At 38.7% G+C, this 22,099-nt stretch overlaps 1 protein-coding gene and 1 long non-coding RNA gene across 2 annotated transcripts; both read right to left on the bottom strand.

Annotated features, from left to right (window-relative positions):
- Positions 1-664: 664 nt before the first annotated feature.
- LOC128194811 (uncharacterized) lies at positions 665-1,158 on the bottom strand. The gene is made up of 3 exons (XR_008246198.1): positions 1,012-1,158; positions 876-941; positions 665-789 (listed from the first exon to the last, which is right to left on the bottom strand). It is a non-coding gene; the product is annotated as an uncharacterized LOC128194811 (long non-coding RNA).
- Positions 1,159-10,561: 9,403 nt separating this feature from the next.
- On the bottom strand, positions 10,562-11,410 carry LOC108347807 (uncharacterized). Its single transcript, XM_017587233.1, has 2 exons — positions 11,024-11,410; positions 10,562-10,951 (listed from the first exon to the last, which is right to left on the bottom strand). Exons 1-2 carry the CDS (start codon positions 11,408-11,410, stop codon positions 10,562-10,564), a joined length of 777 nt encoding a protein of 258 aa, XP_017442722.1.
- Between the last annotated feature and the right edge of the window lie 10,689 nt (positions 11,411-22,099).

Genomic DNA, 22,099 nt, shown 5'->3' with positions numbered 1-22,099 from the left:
AATGAAATGTTTTATTGTATGTGTTGATGTATAACTTAAACTATATAAGCTTACCCTTTCGTTTTCCTTGTGTTGTCCTGCTGTCTATGTACGTTCGTCCTGTCTTGCAATGATCATCCGTGTGGATGTGAGCAGAAGGCGAGGCCACCCTAGAGGATGTGATCGAAGAAGAAAACTTGGTTGAAGTGGAAGTGAAAGCGGAGCAGTAGAACGTCCGTCTTTCGTTTTGATTAGAGCGCTCGTAGATGTTAGGCTGTAAATGTTAGCTTATTTGGACGTTCGGTTAATTCTTTTGTAAAACCGTTCGTTCTAGTTTACTTTCCTGTTTCGGTGTTACGCTCGTTATTTTTGTATCCAAGCCGTTCGGCTTTTGAACCTTGAACTCTGTAAATTGTAAAGACTGCATATTTTACTGTTAATTGTAATTAATTCTGATCTATGGTAATTACTATATTTTGGGATGTTACAGATTCACAAAATAGAAAGGTAACAATAACTTGAAAGCCATTTAGACTACAGTTTTTATGCAGATGAAGGGCAAGAAAAATTCTCACAATGTAGAGAGGGTAGAAAGATTAAGAAAGTTAACCGCCAGTCCTTGCTGGAGCTGATTGTGACCAAGATTCCTGCATAAAAAAAATAAAAAATTATTCTAGGTGTTTGTAGTGGTGGTCAATGTAGTACAACTATGATAAATTTACAAGAAGAAAATTACACACAGGTTTGTAAGAGCGTTCAAGTTTGAAAGAGTAAGGAACAGTCCCTGTGATATTATTATAAGCAAGATTTCTGCACACAAAGAACTAAGAACGTTATAAATCATATCATAAATAAAATACACTGAAGATTACAACCCCATGTCAATTGAAACATACAATCGCTGCACATATGGAGGGAGCTGGTATGGTATGCTGCCGCCAAGACTGTTGCCACTCATGTCTCTACAAAAGTTTACAAGGTCACACAATGATAGCAATGAATATATGTAAGGAAAGAGACCATTAATCTTACAGGGCGCTCAAAGATGTCAAACTTTCAAATCCATAAGGCAACGACCCAGTCAGTCCAAGATTAGATAACTTACTGACAAGTCACAAACAATAGTCATTAAAATTAAGAAACAAAGCTTAAAGGTAATGATCAAATTATATAAAGTGAAGATTGGGACCATACATCTATGTAACACGGTTGCCTGAGCAAGAAATGCCTTTCCAAGGTTGTCCACAAGGATCATCGCCATTAACAGGCCAACCAAGTTGGAATGGTGAGTTCAAATTTTGAAATTAAAGTCTCACAGGAGCAGCTGCGGAAAACATTCCAAAAATAAAAATATTCATTAAACCCAATACATGTATTTTGGTTTGTCATTATCTAATAGGTTATGGCCTCAACATGATCCATCTACATATTTCAGGGTATAGATTTCTCTTCAGGCAAAACTAATCCATTATGATAGAATCCTTGAATATACTACTTCTAAACAAAAGTGAATAATTTGGAACTTAACCATGTGTTAGATATATTATATCTTTTATCTTTTAGTTAGTTTGTTATTATTTCTCATTTGTATTTTGGGCTTAGCCCATATTTCTTCTATTATAAATAGAGAACCCTATGTGTGTATTTTACACAAGGGAGATCAATCTAATATATAGTTTTTCACTATATTCAACATGGTATCAGAGCAGGTTCTTTGATCCTCTTCTAGTGATCTCTGCTGTCTGCCGGCGGCCGGCCGCAATGGCCGCCGGCAGCCCTTACAGTTTCAGTCGGCAGTCCATTTTCTCTTCTTCTCAGTGCAGCCAGTCGCCTCTGCCGTCGACCATCGCCGCTTTCCGCTGCCGTCACTGCTATCGCTGTCGCCGCCACTTTCCGCGGCCAACCATCATCGCCGCCGCCGGCCACCGCCGGACACCACCGCAGTTTTAGCCGGTGACCTGCGGATCTGGACCGTCTCTTCGAGCGACGGCCCACTACGCCGGTTTCGAGAGCCAGTTCTCAGTCACGCGTCGCCACGCGCCGCCACGCAGCGCTTCTTTCCGGCCAGTCCGTCGCCGGTCGTCGGCCGCCGTCACAGTTTCGACCGGTGACCAGCAGATCTGAAGCGTCTCCTCGAGCGACGGCCAACCCCGTCGGAGACAAGCACAGACTCCGCTCAACGCGCCTCCACGCGCCGCCTTCTTCTCTTTAGATCTCGGGCACGTGTTCTGCACGCGCCGCCTTCCCGGTGTTAGAGGTTCACCGCGACACCTCCATAGCTCTCGCCGGACCTCCCGCTCTCTGTTCAGACCTTCCAGAGCAGCCATTGCTGCCATCTTCGTCTCCGCCGTTGATTGTCTAGGCATCATTTTCCGTTGTACAGGCACTGTTTGCCGCTGTCCAGCCATTGTTTTGCCGCTGTCCGGCGCCGTTTGCCGCTGTTCCGCGCCGTTTGCCGTTGTCCCGCGCCGTTTGCCGCTGTCCCGCGCCGTTTGCCGCTGTCCCGCGCCGTTTGCCGCTGTCCCGCGCCGTTTGCCGCTGTCCCGCGCCGTTTGCCGCTGTCCAGCGCCGTTTGCCGCTGTCCAGGCGCCGTTTGCCGCTGTCCAGGCGCCGTTTGCCGCTGTCCAGGCGCCGTTTGCCGCTGTCCAGGCATCGTATGCTTCCAACCACTGTAGGCTCCCATCAGCTCATCAGTTAGTGATGGCAGTCCCTGTAGTTTTGTCGCTTCCAGCCACTACAGGCTCCATCAGTCAGTGATGACAATTTAGTCCCTACAGTTTTATAGCAATCAACTGCCGCTGCAGTCGCTACCGCCTCAGACAGACGCAACTGCGTCAGTTCTTCTTGGGCTAGAGTTTAGCCCAAACTTCTTGTGATACACGGCTAAGTATCACCACTTGGGAGTTGTCCAGCAAAGAATCTTGGACCTCCAACATATATTTGGATCTTTGATGCCTTTGTTTCAGCGTTGTAGCTTAATATTTGGTTTTGTTTTAGTGGTCTAGCAATTGTGATATTCCACATTTCCATCGTTCACACTAAGGGGGAGTACGTTTCCAAGACACTGCAAGTCACATATATATGGGTGTAGTCCCTGCAGTTTTGTAGATTTCAGCTACTACTATTGATCCCGTCACCCATCCATCATTGATGAGGATTTAGTGTAGTCCCTGCAGTTTTGTAGCTCTTAGCTTTCAGCTACCACTGTTGATCCCATCACTCATCCATCATTGATTGGGAATCAGTCCTGGCAGTTTGTCATTGTCCACCACTGCTCTCCTTCATCCACTTTTGAAGTTGAAGTTTCACAAGCTGCTGTTAGTCCATCTATGTTTGTCTCATACTCTTGAAGACAAATCATCTAGTTCGACACTGAGTTCATCTATTCCAAGCTTAGTTCATACAATTTGTATGCTCCAGCTTGAGGGGGAGTGTTAGATATATTATATCTTTTATCTTTTAGTTAGTTTGTTATTATTTCTCATTTGTATTTTGGGCTTAGCCCATATTTCTTCTATTATAAATAGAGAACCCTATGTGTGTATTTTACACAAGGGAGATCAATCTAATATATAGTTTTTCACTATATTCAACACCATGAATACAGATTAAGAAAATGTTTTCTTTTTATGACATTTTTCTTTAAATATTTACAGGATGAAGAGAATTTGAACAAGAACAAATTTTCAGATACACAGTAATCACATCTGGCCATTGCCATACACGTTAATCAACTAACATATATTTGCATTGATGTCCAACTGACCTGGTCAATCGCACAAGGAATTAAACAACGGAGATTCTCTTTTCCAGAAAATAGGTGAGGAAATGAACAGGGAAATGGTGGAACGGCCTGCATAGACAAAAGAAGCACACACAGTCATCACCTTGTAGAAAATTCAAAATATGTACTATTATTAAATTAAATGGATTCAATTATAACTAGGAAAAACAAACTTACACAAAGCACTATAAGCACAGAAGAATATATATAGTTTCATCATCATGATGTTAAAGTTCCATTGTCTATAGATCACAAATATGTTCAAATAATTGTTAAGGACAAACTTTCCCGAACCTATTAAGAACAAAATATGAATGAGAGAAATGACTCAGGAAGCCAACTAATAGCCCAACTACAGTAACCAAAATCTAAAGTTAGGGATCATTCTGTAAAGAGAAGAAATGGACCATACCTGTATCTTAAAAGTCAAAAACCAAGTTACAATTAAAGCCAATATCATAAAACCAAGTTCATATTAGAATTTACAGGTTTATAATGATATAACAGAGCATCTAATCAAAACTTCCAGTTAAACGATGCTACACGGTCCAATTTAGGGGCAAAAACATACGCTCTCACACACACAAATTAGTCAACAAAATTGGTACAGTTGATAATAAAAGAATTCGGTTTTCGGTAAAGATATGATCTTGCTGGATCCGAGAACCACTCAGTTCATGTAAACTTCTTTTTTATAAACAAAATAAAAGAAAAACAAATCTACATTTTACCTTGGTTACAGGATTCTAAAAACCAACCTCAAAACACGAACCAAAAAAACAAGAAAAAAAAAACAGTTCCAAAACACTCCGTAAAGTTTTGAACAGTACTAAGCAATCAACCAGGAATAATAAACATGCTGGGAATTAACAAAAGAAAAAAGACAAATGCATGGACCTTTTTCCTTAGAGTAAAGGCGAAAATTAAAATTTAAAACTTTAATTTGGTAAGAGAGAAAATATGAGTTACCTGCAGCAAACGGTGTTGAGGAGTGGTTGTTGAATGAGAGGACGATGAATCGTGAATAGGCTGTGGTAACTCAATTTGCTGAATAGCATCGAAGAGGAAGAAATCGCAAGAGGTCGACGGAGGAGTCGTGCCGGCGGTGATGAGGTTGTCGGCGGGATCCAAAGGGAAGACGACAAAGAAAAAGAGAAGTGCAAAGAGGAGAAGAAGAACAAGTAGTAGAGTGAAAATCAGGCACAAAATTTTTTCATATGGGGCCACTGGAGATAACCCAGCCCTACTCCTATCTTAACCCACTTCATGGGCTCCCGGCTTTGGAAAAACCCCCTAACGTACGTGTAGGTTAAAAAATGAGAGATGCTCCCTCCACCTCCACTCAATACTCCATGCACCTCCCCATGATAAATTTGTCCCGCAATAAATTTTCACCAACATTAACCTTCTTCATTAATTACTGCTCCCCTCTGTAAGAAATGCACCCCTACACCACGAACCTGCACACGAAAATTATTTATTTGTTTCTTCTTCTTCTTGATGAGATTGTGGTGGTGGTGTGAGTCTGCGTCCTGTGAGATTGTGGTGGTGGTGTGAGTCGGTGTGGTGGTGGGTTGTGCTGGGTGGAACGTTGCAAGTGGTGCAAGGAACCGCGATGGTGAGAGCTCGAGTTTGTGGTGGTGCTTATCGGAACAAGAGAGGGAGCTTCGTCTCTAGTGCGCGAAAAGAGTTATGTTAATCCTTCAACGGATGTGATGATCCGTCGACAGATATCAACATCCGCTGAAGGGGTAACGAATGTCAACATCCATTCTCCCTTCAACGGATGTTGATATCCGTCGACGGATTATCACATCGTTGAAGGATTGCATAACATTTAATATTTTAGTTTTTGGTTTATAATATTTTATAATTTTAGGACATCCGTAGAAGTGTTTTAGGTGTTTTTTTTATTTTAGTATTTTTGATTTTGTATTTTATTTGTTTAGTTATTTTTTAATTTATTTTTATATATGTAATAATGTTATAAATATTAAGGTGAAACTGAAACGGATGTCAGCACATCCGTTGACGGATATGCCATATTCGTGAGAGTAATTTAGTATTTAGGTTTTTAAAATAAATTTGATAATGAAACGGATAGGCCACATCCGTTAACGGATGTGGCCACATCCGTTAAAGGTGTGAGTTTTTTTATATTAAGTTATTCTTTAAAATTTAATGTTTTTTATAATATTTTGTGTAATTAAGTGTAAAATACTTTTATTTTATTTAATGAAATAATTATTATTAATTTAATAAAATAATTATTAATTGAATGAAATATAGTTGACGTATGGATATAAGTTGAATGTATAATATGTAGATAAATATTTTTTTATGTGTTTATATGAATGTTGTTTATACTTATTTGATTAATTATATATCAATGTTAATGACAATAATTGTAATTGTATAGGTGATTATTATCTAAAGTGGATAAACATCTTTGTATGGATTCTCAAATTGAATCTAGTTTTATATCTGATTTCTCTTCGTTCATCAACGAAGTTGTAGAGAGGGATCTGACAAATAAATTTACCACAAATGTAATATTTCCTTTTCGGGAGCAGTTAATTGAATGGGTAAGAGGGATTACTTATGATTTAGGGTTTGTTGTTGTAATAGTGAGATCTGACATAACTACTGGTGTGCGGGGAAGAAAAACTTTCATCATACTTGGATGTGAAAGAGGGGGGAAATATCAGAAATACAAACCCGATGCGGTGGCTAGTGTATACGGCACTCGTAAATGTGAGTGTCCATTTAGGTTAAAGGGTAAACCATCTTCAGATGGGGACGGATGGGTGGATAAGCTCATGTGTGGACATCATAACCATGAGTTGGCTGAAACTTTAGTTGGTCACCCTTATGCTGGGAGGTTAAATATATCAGAGCAGTCATTACTCGTTGATATGACAAAGAGTAAAGTTACACCTGCAAATATTTTACTAACCCTGAAAGAAAATAATGATCGAAATGTGACAACGATTAAAAAAATCTACAACGCAAGATAAGCGTATAAACGATCATTGAGAGGCTCTAGAACTGAACTACAACAACTTATGATGTTGTTGGACCGGGATAAGTACATTCATTTGAGTAGGTGTGCCGACGATTCAGAGGTTGTTAATCACCTCTTTTGGACACATCCAGATGCTGTGAAATTGTTGAACGCATTTAATATTGTATTCTTGATAGATTCAACATATAAAACAAAAAAATACAGACTTCCTTTGCTTGAGATTATTGGCATGACGTCGACCGGGTTAACCTTCTCAACCGCATTTGCATTTTTGTCAAGTGAAAGGCAAAACAATTTCACTTTGGCTTTGGAAAAACTAAAAGGTCTATTTTTCACATCTGAGGGCGGACCTAAAGTAATTGTTAGTGACCGTGACTTGGCTTTGATGAATGCCATTGCAAATGTTTTCCCCGAGTCGTATAAGATATTATGTCGGTTCCACATCCTTAAAAATGTTAATGCCAAATGCAAAATGTTAGTTGATTCTACTGAGGCTTGGGATGTGTTGATGGAGGCATGGGAAAACGTTATGGATTGTGCTGATCAGACCTTGTTTGGTGACTATGTGAATCGTCTTCAATACGTCTGCAGTGCTTGGCCTCTGTTCTTTGAATATGTCAATCACACTTGGATTATTCCATGCAGTACATATTTTGTAAAGGCCTGGATAGACAGAGTAATGCACTTAGGGAACACAACCACAAATAGGTATGTTGTTTTACTTAGTTCTTCTGTAGATATTTTTTTACATTCAATGTTGATGTTCTTCTTTTCTTTCAGAGTTGAATATGCTCATTGGAGCCTGAAGAAAGTTTTGGGCAATAGTATGGGTGACTTGTGTTCTTGTTGGGATGCTATTCATAACGTCGTTATTCTACAACACAACAAGATTAAGGCGTCATTTGAATCAAGTCTGTTGCTTACGAGTGACCTTTATAAAGGATACAAATATAGACATGTTATTGGGCGTGTTTCTCGATATTCGTTGAATCTCATTGCTAAGGAGTTGGAAAGAGTGCAACTGATAGGATTTGATTCCTCTAAGTGTGGATGTGTGTTGAGATGTACATTCGGTCTCCCTTGTGCATGTGAATTAGCACGCTATGATCCTGGGTTCATCCCTTTGGGTGAATTCCATATAACGTGGAGAAGATTGAGTTTCTCAAATGTTGAAGTAAAGGAAACCGAGCCCCTGTTATCCATTAAAGATGAGCTAAAATCGGTAGAAGAACGATTCAATGAGGTTGACATTGGAGGTAAAGTCACCATCAAACAGAAGTTACTTGACATTGTTTGTCTTGCAATGACATCAATGGTCCCTCCATTACATAAAGTGAAGACAAAGGGTGTACAAAAAAGTAAAGTTCAACAAAGAGAAAGGTCTACGATGCGGGAGCCATCATATTTTGAGCATGTTGACGCGTTTCATGCAACAAATGAATCATCATGTGTAAGAAGTAAATTAAAATCAAAGCCTAATACAGTGTAGAAAAAGATAGTTCCAATGATAGACCAGTTTCATCCTATTAGTCACCCTTTCATTCTCGACGTTGTTGATGTTGTCGCAGATGGTCACTGTGGTATAGATGCATTGTTGCGTCACTGGGACTCGGAGAAGACTCATGGCCCATTATCAGAAATGATCTGTACAAAGAACTCAGTGAATGGCGTGACGAATACGCAAGGCTAGTAAGAGGCTATGATAGACTAGAAGAACTGAGGATGTCCTTGTTGGTGCAGTCGCCGTCGACAGTACATGTTTCGCTATATATGTATTTATCTCATATATTTTATTCTATCTAACTACTTCTTTTATTCATTACAGGCTAATCGGAACAAGTGGATGACTATACCAGACATTGGTTATGCAATTGCTAACCGATATAATGTCATATTAGTGTGTATGTCATATTATCAAAATTATACTATCTTCCCACTACGTTCTATGAATTCTGTGTAGCTACGACGTTCGTGCACCCGGGTGATGTAGTAACTGGGATACCCTCAACAGCTGTTGGAAGAAGCGCTGGAAGAAGAAAGTTTGGTCGAGGTAGAAGTTACCACCTTCTGATATAAGTCAACATCGCATAATTTGTATAGGACATGTTCATGGATGTCATTTCGTGCAGGTAATTGTATTATTTTGTGTTTTCATGTGAAAATTAGTTATCACCCACTTAACATTCAAATTCGTATAATGCAGGTTAAACTACAAGAAAGTTGTCCTTTGCCCATGGTGGATATCATCTCCTCAACCCACTGTTATCCTCAGGCGCGAGCATGGTCATCTATTTATACTAGTAGGATGCAAACATTTGCACAGTTGATGGGCGTAACGTCATCTTACATGACTTAGGTGACTCATGATATCCATATTATGTTTTAAAAAAGGTACAATACATTATCACTTGTTATTAATTAAGTACTCATTTTTTTACTTAAACATACTAATATTGTTCCACATATATAACCAATATAAAAGAACATGTACATGAAAATGAAAACATTAAAATTACAAGAGAAATATAAAGTCATGCAATACATAATTCCATATAATACAAATTCCTATCAACTAGACGTCGATCGTCTACCACGCACATGCCTCTGTCCTCTCCTACTCGGGGAATATTCGTCGATGTCCTCATTAGAAATCTGCAGCAGGTCCACCGACACCTGATGTGCAACAGTATCCTCGGGCACATGGCGACACGATATCAACGATTGTAACATCTTGGCCATCCGCCTAAATCTAGCCTGCATTATAATAAAGCCAAACAATTAAAAAAACATGGTTAACAAAAATGGAGTAACAAAAGAAATGATAATTAACTAACCACGACACCAGATGATGAAGGTGAAGAAGATCTACGATGGGGTCGTGGCTCATGGTCAACATCGGGGCGCTGTGAAGGCGAGAGATCCGGTCGCACGTCAACTGCAGCTCCAATAATATACGGATGTGAAACCCTCCTAAACCAGTGTATGTATCCATCGACACATTCCGAAGGGGATGATGCATGCCTCACATTCATAATAACATGATCAGTGAAGTGCAACCACGCATGATCAACAACGACTACATCTGCATCTGCAACGGCAGTGGGTGATCGTGGAATCTCCTGGTAAAACCCAAACTGCCTCATCACACGCTCAGGCAAATGACGGGAAAGGGTGTCACCAATTCGAATCCATCCAGAATACATGCATATGCTGAACAATGGACGAATGCCCCGATGTCCCTCATACGGGTGCCATACAACTCCACTGTATGTAAGGCCATCCAACTGCGACCGAATCTCTGCAAGAGTGGAAATCTACCTAGGGCTCTGCCACCTAGCAGCATGTGGTGTGCTATCATCATAAGATGACACCAACCGCCTCCTACCCATGCTAGGGAAATGCTCGTATATCCAACTCTAAAAGTAATTATTGAATTAAATATTTTCCATCTTCGGACATGGTAATAAGTAAATGAAGTAAATGTGCAAGGTATATGTGTACCTGAAACAGAGTTAGATATCCAGCCATCTGTCTCGTGGAAGTCATACTCGCATCCCCGAGCTGCTCGTACAAATGGGCGAGTGCAACAACGCCCTAGGCATATATGCCACACGCGTGTACATCTTTAAATAATAGTAAGTATGACACGCGTATAGAAGTGACACTCTTATTTGCGAAAATCGTGCATCCTACTAGATGCAACAGATATGCTCTAGCAGCATAATCCCAATGTCGCGACTGACACCTCTGACCATATATATCTCTCAGCCAGCTCAATATGACTTTTGGACGACGTGCCTCCTCCTCTCAGCACCAGTTGTGCCACCATCAACGCCAAGCAGGTCCACAAGAGCTGAACGAGCCTCCTCAAACTCCAACTCCTCCAAATCACATAACTGACCCATCACCGAGAGGTGAAGTAAAGTCGACACATCGTCAAGAGTGATCGATATCTCCCTTACAGGGAGATGGAAACTACTCGTCTCAAAATTCCATCTCTCTATGAAACCAAGCAACAAGCCCTTATCAACATAATCATAGCAAATGTCTATGAGAGGCATCAAAGAGGAATTCAACACAATGTGTTGAATTCCCTCGGCGCACGATCCTAACTTATTAACTTTTTTACTGTGCGAGATCAACTTCAGCATGTCCCATCGATCCTACAAAACAATATTTAATATAAATTGTATTCGAAAACAAATTAATAATTCAAATTTAAGTTCTGCACTCACTCGACCTTGCGAAATACCATAAGCAACATGCTGAACATAATGCGTCAGCAATGAAGCATCATGTGGACCTCCAGGAAATCCACCGATATCCTCTTCTATGTCACCAACATCCGCATGCTCCTCCTCATCATCATCGTGGTTAGGGGCTTGAAATGCCTCCTCCTGAAGATCACCCTCATAGGCCTCCTCCTGAACATCATCCTCATAGGCCTGATATGCCTCCTCCTTAGTCGCTTGATCCTCAGCAATAGGGTCATCCTGAATAGGAGCTGCACGCCTTCTCCAAGCCGAAACTGTAGGTCGTCTCCTAGCTTCGCCCTGCGCATAACTCTCCCCTCGAGAACTCTCTCCGCGAGAAGTATAAGATACACCGTGTGTTCTTACCATTTTTGATAAAAATTATTTTATTTAAATTAATAATTATTTCATTAAATTATAAATCATTATTTCATTAAATAAAATAAAATTAATTTACATATAATTTCGTCAAGATATTATAATAAAATTTTACATTTTAAATAATGTATAAATTATTTTAAAATATCATAAACTAATAAACTAAAAAACTAAAAACTAAAAACTAAAAACAAACTTAAATAAAACCATATTTAAATAATCAATTAAATAAAACTAAAATTAATTTAATTAAATTTATAATAATATTTTCATTAAATAAAATAAATTAAATTTACGTAACATTTTATAAAAAAAATATTTAAATACTAAATAAATTAAAAAAAAGAAAGAAAAATCGCCCACGGTACTACGAATGTCCCACATCCGTTTCGGCTTCAAACGAATGTGCGACATCCATCGACGGATATGGGACATCTGTTTCTGTGCCAAACGGATGTTCGACATCCGTTCTGGCGCTCCGGTCATCTTCTTCACATAAACACCATGACATAGTGAACACTAAACGCACCCACAACACCCATCCGCGATCAAAAAAATCTAGCAAACCAAACATACAACACACATTCATATTCAATTCAAAATATCTAAACAAAACTAACCTCCAACAACAACTTTCTCCACCCACGAACGCACCACCGATGAACCACCGACGTACCACCACCTCCACACCACCGCAACACGAACACCCACACCACCGCACCACCAACGAATATGGACGACACCAAACGGATCTGGATGATGAGAAGAAACGGTGAGAAAAACAGATCTCACCGCCGAAAATAGAGAAGAGAATGAGAGACAGATGTGAGAAGAGAGGGGGTGCGACTGAATAAGAGGAGAGATGAAGAATTATTTAGGGTTTTAAGGTTAAAGTAAAAAGTAAAAATTTAAAGGGTCATTTTGTCACAAAATTTTATGGGGAGGTTCAGGGAGTATCGGTGGTGGTGGAGGGAGCAACCTTCTTAAAAAAATAGGGTCTAGCTTTAGAAGAGGTTAGGATTAAACATCCGCGGTTTGTGGGAAGTTATTATCTACATTGGTATTTTAATATTCGTTTTTAAATGGTTGGGTATAATAACAAAAATTAATTTTTATATATTTTTAATTAAATTTAATTAAAAATAAAATAAAATTATATTTTATCAAGTTAAATTAATTAAAATTAAATTTTAATTTATATTTAATTTAATTTATATTATATATATTTTGTAATTTTATTTAAATTTTATTTTAAAACTGTATAAAATATTTTTCTGTTTTTGTATCTGCGGGTTTTAAAATACCCATATATATTTTCTAAACGGATATCCGTACAGGTAAGGGATCGAATAATGAATACAATTTTATTCAACGGGTCGAATTGCGGGTAGACACTATCCATACCCGACTCGTTGCCGTATCACACCTTCCATTATGTTTCTCTATGGTGTGATTACAAGCCCTAATTTTAAATATAACAAAAATTCATATTTAACGCTACGAGTTTCTGTTTTTCTATACGGGTCAAGTATTCATTTATGCGGTTTGTACTAGAGAGTAAATTTGAAAAAGAGCAAGTGCATGGATTTAAAGAGACGAAAGAAGAAGTCTGGTGTTGTTTGGAAAATGAGAGGTCTTATTTGACATAAAGTGCTTCTCCTTGTACCTCACCAACTTCATCCTGCACCTCACCGACTTCATCTTGCACCTCACCGACTTCATCTTGCACCTCCCATTCTTTTCATATTTCCAATTCAAACCCTGTCAAGAATAATTTGGTTTTCAAAATAAGCTGACTCATCCATTCAAACCCCTTTCTCCACTCCACTCCAGTGTCGCATCTCACGTCTTCAAAACCCTACACCCCTTTTTCCTCCCTTCTCCTGTGCCGAATTTAAGATCTCACCCTCTACTCCTTTGTTTCTCCTCTATTGTAGTAGTCGTGTCCTCCTCCCCTCCCCTCTCTCTCTCTCTCTCTCTCTATTACTACTTTCACCATTTAATTTGAACTCGTCCTCTCCTTCTGTGTTTTTCGTTCAGTGGTTGTTTGATGTTGCTATTGGTGGCTGTATGGTGTTGCTGTGGTGGTGGTGAGCATATCAGTGGTTGTTTTTCGTCTACCTGTTGTCAACGTTAGTTTATGTGTGATTTCCTGCTCCTCCTCTTATACAATGCATGATTGATTATGTTAATTGATGTTACATGCCTGTTGGATGCTTGATTTGGGGTTGGGGTTGATTGATTTGGGGTTGGGGTTGATTGATTTGGGATTGGGGTTGATTGATCTAGGTTGTGTGATGTTTGGATGTGGGGTGGGAAGAGTATACGAGAAGGAGGGATGGTTTACCGCAGCAAGGCACTGCCGCACAGGAAGCGCGATTATTGTGCGCGCAGAGCCGCAATTGGAGGTTCGGTTGGGGAGCGCCGCAAATGGAGGTGTGACTAGCGTTGGCGCCGAAGTTCGCGAACTACGACTGAGGAGCGCCGTAGTTGGAGGTGCGTCGGTGATCCTCCGAAATTGGAGGTGCGGTTGGTGTTGGTGACCTGAGTTTTCTTTCTTATTTTAAAATAATTTCTTTAATTATTTTATATTTTTTTTTACTAATATGTTTTCGTATTATGTATTTTTATTTTTTGTTTGGTAATTCTTTTTAATGTGTTGTTTTTTTTATAATTTTAAATTTTGTATATAATATTCATTATGTATATTTTGTTGTTGAATTTTTTTTTTCTGAATTTGTTATTTATTTCATTAAATAATAATTATTATCCATAAATTTTTTATTTTTTCAATTATTATTTTGAGTCTTAATTTATTTTTTATTTTTAATGTTTTTGTTATAATGTGTTATTATTAATTTTTGTTGTTATTAATTTTTTCTTGATTATTTTAATATTAATTTTTTATTTTATGATTATTTATTATTGGTTTGAATATTTATTATTATGTAATTATAATTTTTTTTATATAATTGGTTAATGATATAATTGGTTAATAATATAATTGGTTAATAGAAATGGTTAGAACTAGAGGTGGATTATCTTCTTGTGGTGAGGCTTCATCTTCTCATGGTGAGTCTTCTACTTCATCACATGATGAAAGGAGACAACCTACGACATCTGCTCCTAGAAGAGACGTACAAGAATATCGTGTGGATGTTATTCATGAGATGAGTATGAGGAGCATGACGAAATTATACAGCAGGGATATGGCGAGGATGACTATGTTGAGGAGGAGGATGTCCAACAGTAGGATGATTATAGCGAGGAAGAAGATGAAGGTGAAGATGAAGTTGAAGATGGTGGATTTTTAGGAGGTCCATGTGACACCTCCTTGCTTACACATTATACGTAGCATGCTGCATTTGCCATATGGTAAGGCCGTGTTAGTCATGAATCTAAATGTTATTTGTTTATTAATTGTTTATTTATTTTTTTTATATAATTTATGTGTTTTTATGTAGGATCGAGGCGAGATCAAAATGATGTCCCATGGTAAAAAATTAAAACATTTTGGAACGTACCATGAGGCTATTGAGCCTTATGTGTCCATGTCGGGGTTGGCTTCCTTAGTCAACCTATCATACGAGTATGCCGATCATGGATTGATCGTTTCCCTTGCGGAGAGGTGACACCTAGAAACGAACACTTTCCACCTCCCGATAGGAGAGATGAGCGTCACATTAGATGACGTTCACAATCTGCTCCACCTACCTATCATGGGACAATTTTGTGAGGTGAAGGAGTTAGAGTATGATGAGGCTCGATCTCATCTTATGGACTTGCTTGGCGTCAACCGCGCCAAAGCTTCAACCGAGATGAAATAGTCACACGGTCCAAAAGTTAGGCTCAGCTAGCTCCGCGAGGTCTACCAGAAGTGTATTGAGCATGAGCTTTGGGAGTGCACTGCTCGTGCCTACTTGTTGCATCTGCTTGGATGCACAATTTTTACGAATAAGAGTGGGACATTGATTTGAGTCTCTTACCTCCTTCTGTTGCTGGACTTGAATGTTTGTGCGAGATATGCCTGGGGAGCAGCTGTAGTCACACATACTTATGAGCAGCTAGGAGATGCTAGCTTCACTAATGTCAAGCAGATAGCTGGATATTCCACTCTTCTATAGGTACATATTAGTTTTACAAGATTTTGTTAATATATTTTACGAATGTATAAAACAATTTAAGTAATATTTTTTGTAGAGTTGAATATATGAGCACCTTCCTAGCATGGGAAGGAGGCAAGTGTCAAATAGGTACAAAGAACTCGATCCACGGGCTTCACGATATATAGCTCTTAGGCAGGGTTAGAGTCTGACGGAGGGGCGAACATATCTGGATGGGCTCACTTATGATGCGGTCATCTGGCATCCATACATTTTACATAGACGTACATGTCCATTCATGGCCATATGTATGTTTTCAGGATGGATCCGACTAGGTGACATGATTCACCGACATCTGCCTGAACGTGTGTTGCGTCAGTTCGGTTTTCAGTAGATCATACCACGTTCGCTTGAGAGTCTTCCGATGCTAGACATTCCTACGATTGATCTAAATTGGCTGAGGTATGTAGAGCATGCCATTAGTGGTGTTGTTGAGGCTCATGAGCCCTCTGCGTGTGTTGATGGATACCTATTTTGGTTTAGACGAGTGTTCCACCCGTACATCACTCCAGCTGATGACGATGACCGACCTAGTCTTGCTCCGCGCATGAGGCGACACCTTCCGGATGACATCCCGGTGCCCTTAGTTCGTCGTAGACGGTCGCCTGAATTTGGATTGTTGGTATGTAATGAAACTAAGTGTGATTGTTTATTATATCAATTTTTTTACATAGTGAATTTATTTATTTTTTATTCATTTCAGGGTGGTATGAGGCATGTGTCAGGATGCTGTAGAGCATGTTAACCTGTCGACACGTCACAGAGGGCACTATAGCTTATCAACGTACTATTAAGACACTCCAAGTTGCTTGTAGATCCGTTGAGGAGTATGAGGCTAGTACTAGTAGAGGTGCTCGTCATGTGCGTGGACGAGCATCATTTTCTTGAAAGGACATTATTATATATGTTTTTGAAATGCTTATTTTTGTAATGCTTAATTATAAGTGAATACCCTAGGAAAATGTGGTAATTAGGGAATAATGTGGTTATGAGACTTGGACCTTATTGGTTGGTAATTGGTGTTTGATGATTAAATGTTTTCTAGAATTATAATTATTATGTTTATTATTTAATGTTATTATTGATTAAGTGGAACACATGATTTATATGTTGTTATTTTGATGATTTTTGTGGTGTGTTGTTACCGATATGATGTGTTGGATTGATGGTAGAAGGGTGATTTGAGATTTAATAGGTTGGGCCAAATTTTAGAAAGAAAAAGAGTTAAAGTAAGAGTGTTACTCCCTCCACCACCCCATCTTCTCCCTACACCTCCCCAATTTTTTTAAATTTCAATTTTACCCTTTTTACTTTTACATTTATCTATTTTACTTTTTATTTTTTAAAACCCTAATCCCTTTTACTTTCACTCTTTCTCTTAGAGGCAAACTTCCACTCCACCCACTTTCACTTTCTCTCTTTCTGTTGATTTCTACATCCATTAACATCATTCTTCATTTTTCCCTAATCAAACCAGTTATATATATATATATATATATATATATATATATATGTATATATATTTATTTATTTATGACACACATAAACTCCATAGATATAGATAGAGTTGGAGTAATGAAGGAAAGAAACGTGAGGTCCCTAACAATGTTGGCCATTTATGTTGCTACTGTAGTCAAAATCTTTTGCTTCTTATTTTTTGCTGCTGAAATTTCTGCACATCACACAAAAATGTATTTCCTCACAGGCAAAAAAATCAATGCTAGTATTCCCTTTTCGATCAATAAATTAACTCCACGTAAACAACAACACACAACATTGAAGATTATGTTTGTCTGTATAAACCTCACGGTGTTTTTCACGACCGACTTATTCAATCTTTTGTCTGGCATATTTCATGATTGTTGACACATAAACCCTACTGGACCAATACGCGCACACTTTATATTGGAGGATTGACATATATACTTTTAAACGGATGTCAACATCCGTAGACGGATATCGACATCCATTTGTCCTTCAACGAAAGTTGATATCCGTGTACGGATGTTGACAGCCGTTTAAGAATTTAACGCATATTCACATCCGTTTAAATATTACTGGAGGGTAAAGAGGGATGGGAAGGTACATGGAGCAGTGTGAGGTGGTGGAGGGAGTAACTCCCTTAAAGTAAACTTTTGGGTTTAATTTGTATTTTTGGGCCCAAGCGTAAAAGAGTCTTGTACCCTCATTAAGTGGTGTGGACATTAAGTTAAGAGAGTGTAGAAAGAAAAGGAATAAAAATACAATCTGAAACAAAATAGAAAGATTATGTGAATCTTTGAGATATTTGGTGGTTGTTGATATTTTAAATATTAGATTGAATAAAATAAGAAAGGAAATCTTGGTGGTTTTATAGATTAAGTGAAAGATATTATTTTTAATTAAAAAGATAGAGATAGAATAGAAAAAGATAAAATGGAGAAGAGTAAAAGGGGGCTGCATATTGCTACCCTAAAATACAAAAACGAAAATTAGGGAGTTAAGGGAGAGAAGAGACGTTTCTACGAGAGAAGAGGAAGAGCTACAGAAAACCTAGTACAAGGGAAGACTTATAGTATTTTTGAAGTTATATAAAGCCCTAGGATTGGCCAAGGTATGAGAAGCTTACCTTTGTTTGTTAATTGTTGTATGATATATGTGTTATTGGTTATTTGATTAATAATCCTTGTTGATATATGTTTATATGATTATGGTTGTATGTTGCTCTTGTTAGGTAAGGGTTTATGTATGCATGGGCATAGGGTTTATATAATATTTGTGTTTGGTGTTCCCTATGAATGTATGTATGGTTGTTGGGTTATCTAAACAAAGGGTTTGATGTTAAGGGAGAATAAAGTTATGATTTATGGGGGTTTCCATGCAAATATATGTTGTAAGTATTGGGTAAAGGAAAGAAAAGAAGTCATTCCCGCATATCACAAAACCTGCATTGGTGTTTTCGTTGTTGCAAAGTTGTTCACTGTTGGATCGAGCTGATTTTTACACAATGGGTTCCAGACATATGGTTCTTCATTTTAACCGTTCGGATCTTCAATTGGATGTCTATGTTGGGAGAAACAGCCTAAACAAAAAGAGGAAAGTATTTCCGCATATAACAAAGCTGAACTGGTGTTTTCGTCGCTGCGGAGTCGTTCACCGTTTGATCAGGCTGCTTTTTGGAGAGTATATTCCAGACATATGGTTCTTCATTTTGACCGTTCGGATCGTCAATTAAATGTCTAGTTTGGGAGAAAAAAGTCTCGCATCAGTAGCTCTATTTTGGAGAAGTTGTAGAGCGTGATGAGAATCATAGAATGAGTTTAGGGGTTCTGTTTAAGGTTATGTTTGACTTGTGGATGAGATTGGAGCATGTGTGAGTGTTGGGATGTACCTTGGTATGTGATAGATGAGCATGAAAGTGGAAGATGAGGTCTACTTGTTGTACCTAGTAAATCTTGGTTCTATCTGCGGATATGTACTCTCTTTGGCATTGGTTGTTGAAAAGAGAGTGGTGACTCCCTTTGACATTGGTTGTTCAAAAGGGAGGGATATTACCTTTGGCATTGGTTGTTGAAAAGGGGATGACTCTCTTTGGCATTAGTTGTTGAAAAGAGAGTGGTGACTCCTTTTGGCATTGGTTGTTGAAAAGGGAGGGATATTCCCTTTGGAATTGGTTGTTGAAAAAAGAATGACTCTCTTTGGCATTGGTGGTACGACTGTCGCGGTCATACAAATTTGATACAGATAAAGAATGTAGTATAACTAGGAAGTGACTCCTAGGTCGTCTCTCAAGGACCAATATTTGTGGTTCGGTCTTAGATTTAACACAAAAGGGGGGTTTGTAATTTTTGTTGATGCGGAAAAATAAATTTGACTAGAAATTAAATAACACAAAATTAAAAATACTGAAGTAAATTTTAAAGACTGTAAAAACTGAACGGTAAAAGATGGTAAAAATGGAACAATAAATATTCAGAAACGTAACAGCAAACAGTAAAATAAAGAGAGTTCAGAAAATGGTAAATTCATAAAACGATAATTTCAGAAAACGGTAAATAAAAGAGACAATAAAATTAAAAGCACTTTACTGAAAATTTAATTCATCAAAAGATTGAACACTTGAAAATAAAATTCTTGAATAGGTAAAAATTTAACGAGCAAACTACTGACAAACTTATACTGCTTGAGAAATAAGAACTACATTTTTGCACTGAAATGGAAACTGAGAAAGCTTGCTACTGGAAATGGAAAAGAAAGAGGCCAGAGCCTCCTCCCAGGACCGTTCCTACACTACTCCTAATTCCTAATACATTCCCCTCTGCATGTTGCTGGATTTATAGCTAAAATGCTAAAATTCTGATCCCGTGACTTCTCCAATTCACTTATTGTTTTGTTTTGTCTTTTGTTTTCTTCCACTCTTAGGTGTGCCAAGGAATACGGTGGGGCCTTCATTTTTGTTGGTCGGTTTGCCACTCAGCTTCCCAGCCAAAATTCTCGTGAGTTTTCTTCCAGCCATGATACTCTTTTCTATATGGGTCGTGACATCACTTCCTGGCTGAGACATCACGCTGCTGGTATCGTTAAGCTCTCCTCCATTCCGTGATGCTCCTGGTTGCTGGACATGGACACTTGTTGCTGCTGGTGTCCGTGTGGACGTTGCTCTTCAGGCCGGACACCACTCTGCTACCAGCTTCTTCCGTGGTGCTCCAACTGCTTCCAGCCGTTACACCTCTAAAACAAATCATCACCGTCACCTCCAAGCTGCTGGACGTGTGGTAGACTGGTGGAATGATGGATGCTACTGGAACGTGGAAGAAGGTTTACGTTCCAGCTCTTGGTGGCTACTGCTGCCTTCCATTCTTTCCAAGCTAGACGTGGATGCTGTTACGTGAAGGCTGCTGTAACGTGGTGCTCTACAAGGGTGCTGGATGTGACCGAGAGCAGCAGGACTGCGTGAAGATGGTGGACACTACAGCTGGAACCGTGATGCATCCCTTGCTGCTGGAAGCACCCTGGACACTGCTGGGACGCTTCTCCTCTTTACTGACTGCACCTTGTGTGAATGTGATGATCAACTTCTCTTTCCAACCGTGATGATCTGAGCTTAGGCGTGGCAGCTGCTGCTGGTTGCACCGCTTCTCTTCTAGCAACCCATGTAGTATCTCATGATGGACCAAGGAGTGTATGGTGACTGCACTTTCTTTTGCTTATCTTCACTTCTTCCAGGGCCGTGAAGGTGGCAGGGAGTGTGATGTCTTCTCTTCACTTTGCAGCTCCCAAACTTCAACTCTCTTTTGCACGTGGGCCGTGTGCAATTGCACTTACATCTTCAATTTCATTTAATATTATACCAACCCATTGTTGAATGGAATAAGGTGTGAAAGCGGTCCCCTCTGCCGTATGGTTGCACTGTTCCAGCTTCAAAATAATTCATGAGTGTCTCTTTTTGGAATTAAAGGACCGTCCTCTTCTTGTCCTATGTGCACCTTTTTTTCAACATGATTCAGCCACTCTTCTTTCTCAAAATACCGTAACAACATCTTCAAATGTAAATTATTGCTTTCAATCTTAAGGCAAGATAAACATCACGTGCACAACACTTCTTTTAAGCCAAAAAGAAATTTCCATGGCCCATGACCGTGAGTGTTTAATAATTGTGGAAGTCAATAACATTCTTAGAAGAAATCAGCATATGTTATCCTCCAAAATAGCTATAACCCGTGAGTCTCCAATTCCTCAAAACGTGCCCCCTCTCTTATTCCAAACAATGTGATGTTTGCTGCCAAAATGAATGGTACACATGGGGCCGTGTGAAATGTCTTGCTTCTAAGCCAATTGTGCTCAATTTTCCACACAAATTAAATCAACGCAATGTAGTTTCTTCCAAACAGAGTGTATGAATGTTTTTCTAAATGTCCCAAAATTTTTCTTTGCAATCAATAATGAAAATAATAAGCTCAGATAATTCAAATTAGTCAAAATAAGAATTTCCGATCAAATTAAGCACAATTAACGAAAACGGGAAAATACCGGACATTTAAGCACAATTCCCTGATTAAATTCGATACAATAAACTAAGTAAAGTGAAGAAAATATTGATTCATCAAAATAGACCACACTTAGTCTTTTGCACTCCTGGGCAAAATTAAAACACAAATCAGGGAATAATTCAAAGGACTTTTAGAGGACGTGACACAAATGCAGCATACAGAAAATAAAGACTAAAGAGAAAAATAAACAGAATTTACAAAGTTCTCAAGAAGTTTGGACAGAGAAAAGAAGTAGACAATATCCAACACATAGTCCAGAAAAGCACATACTTACAGAAATCATCCAAACAATTCAATACATAGCAAAATGATTAATGAGTTCAAGAGGTGATTCAAAAATAACGAAACCTCACAGATGCACTACAGTGTTTCTCTCAAGTGTTTAAGGTAAATTAATGTCACTCAATGCACTCAAGAAAACAAACACAAGTAGACTTGGCAAGCTTCTATTATCAACACTTAAAACATATGCATGTTCAGATCAAAAG

Source organism: Vigna angularis, chromosome 11, assembly GCF_016808095.1.
Source record: "Vigna angularis cultivar LongXiaoDou No.4 chromosome 11, ASM1680809v1, whole genome shotgun sequence".
Taxonomy (NCBI): domain Eukaryota; kingdom Viridiplantae; phylum Streptophyta; class Magnoliopsida; order Fabales; family Fabaceae; genus Vigna; species Vigna angularis.
The sequence above is the reverse complement of the archived record's forward strand: the minus strand, read 5'-3'. Positions and strand labels throughout refer to the sequence as shown.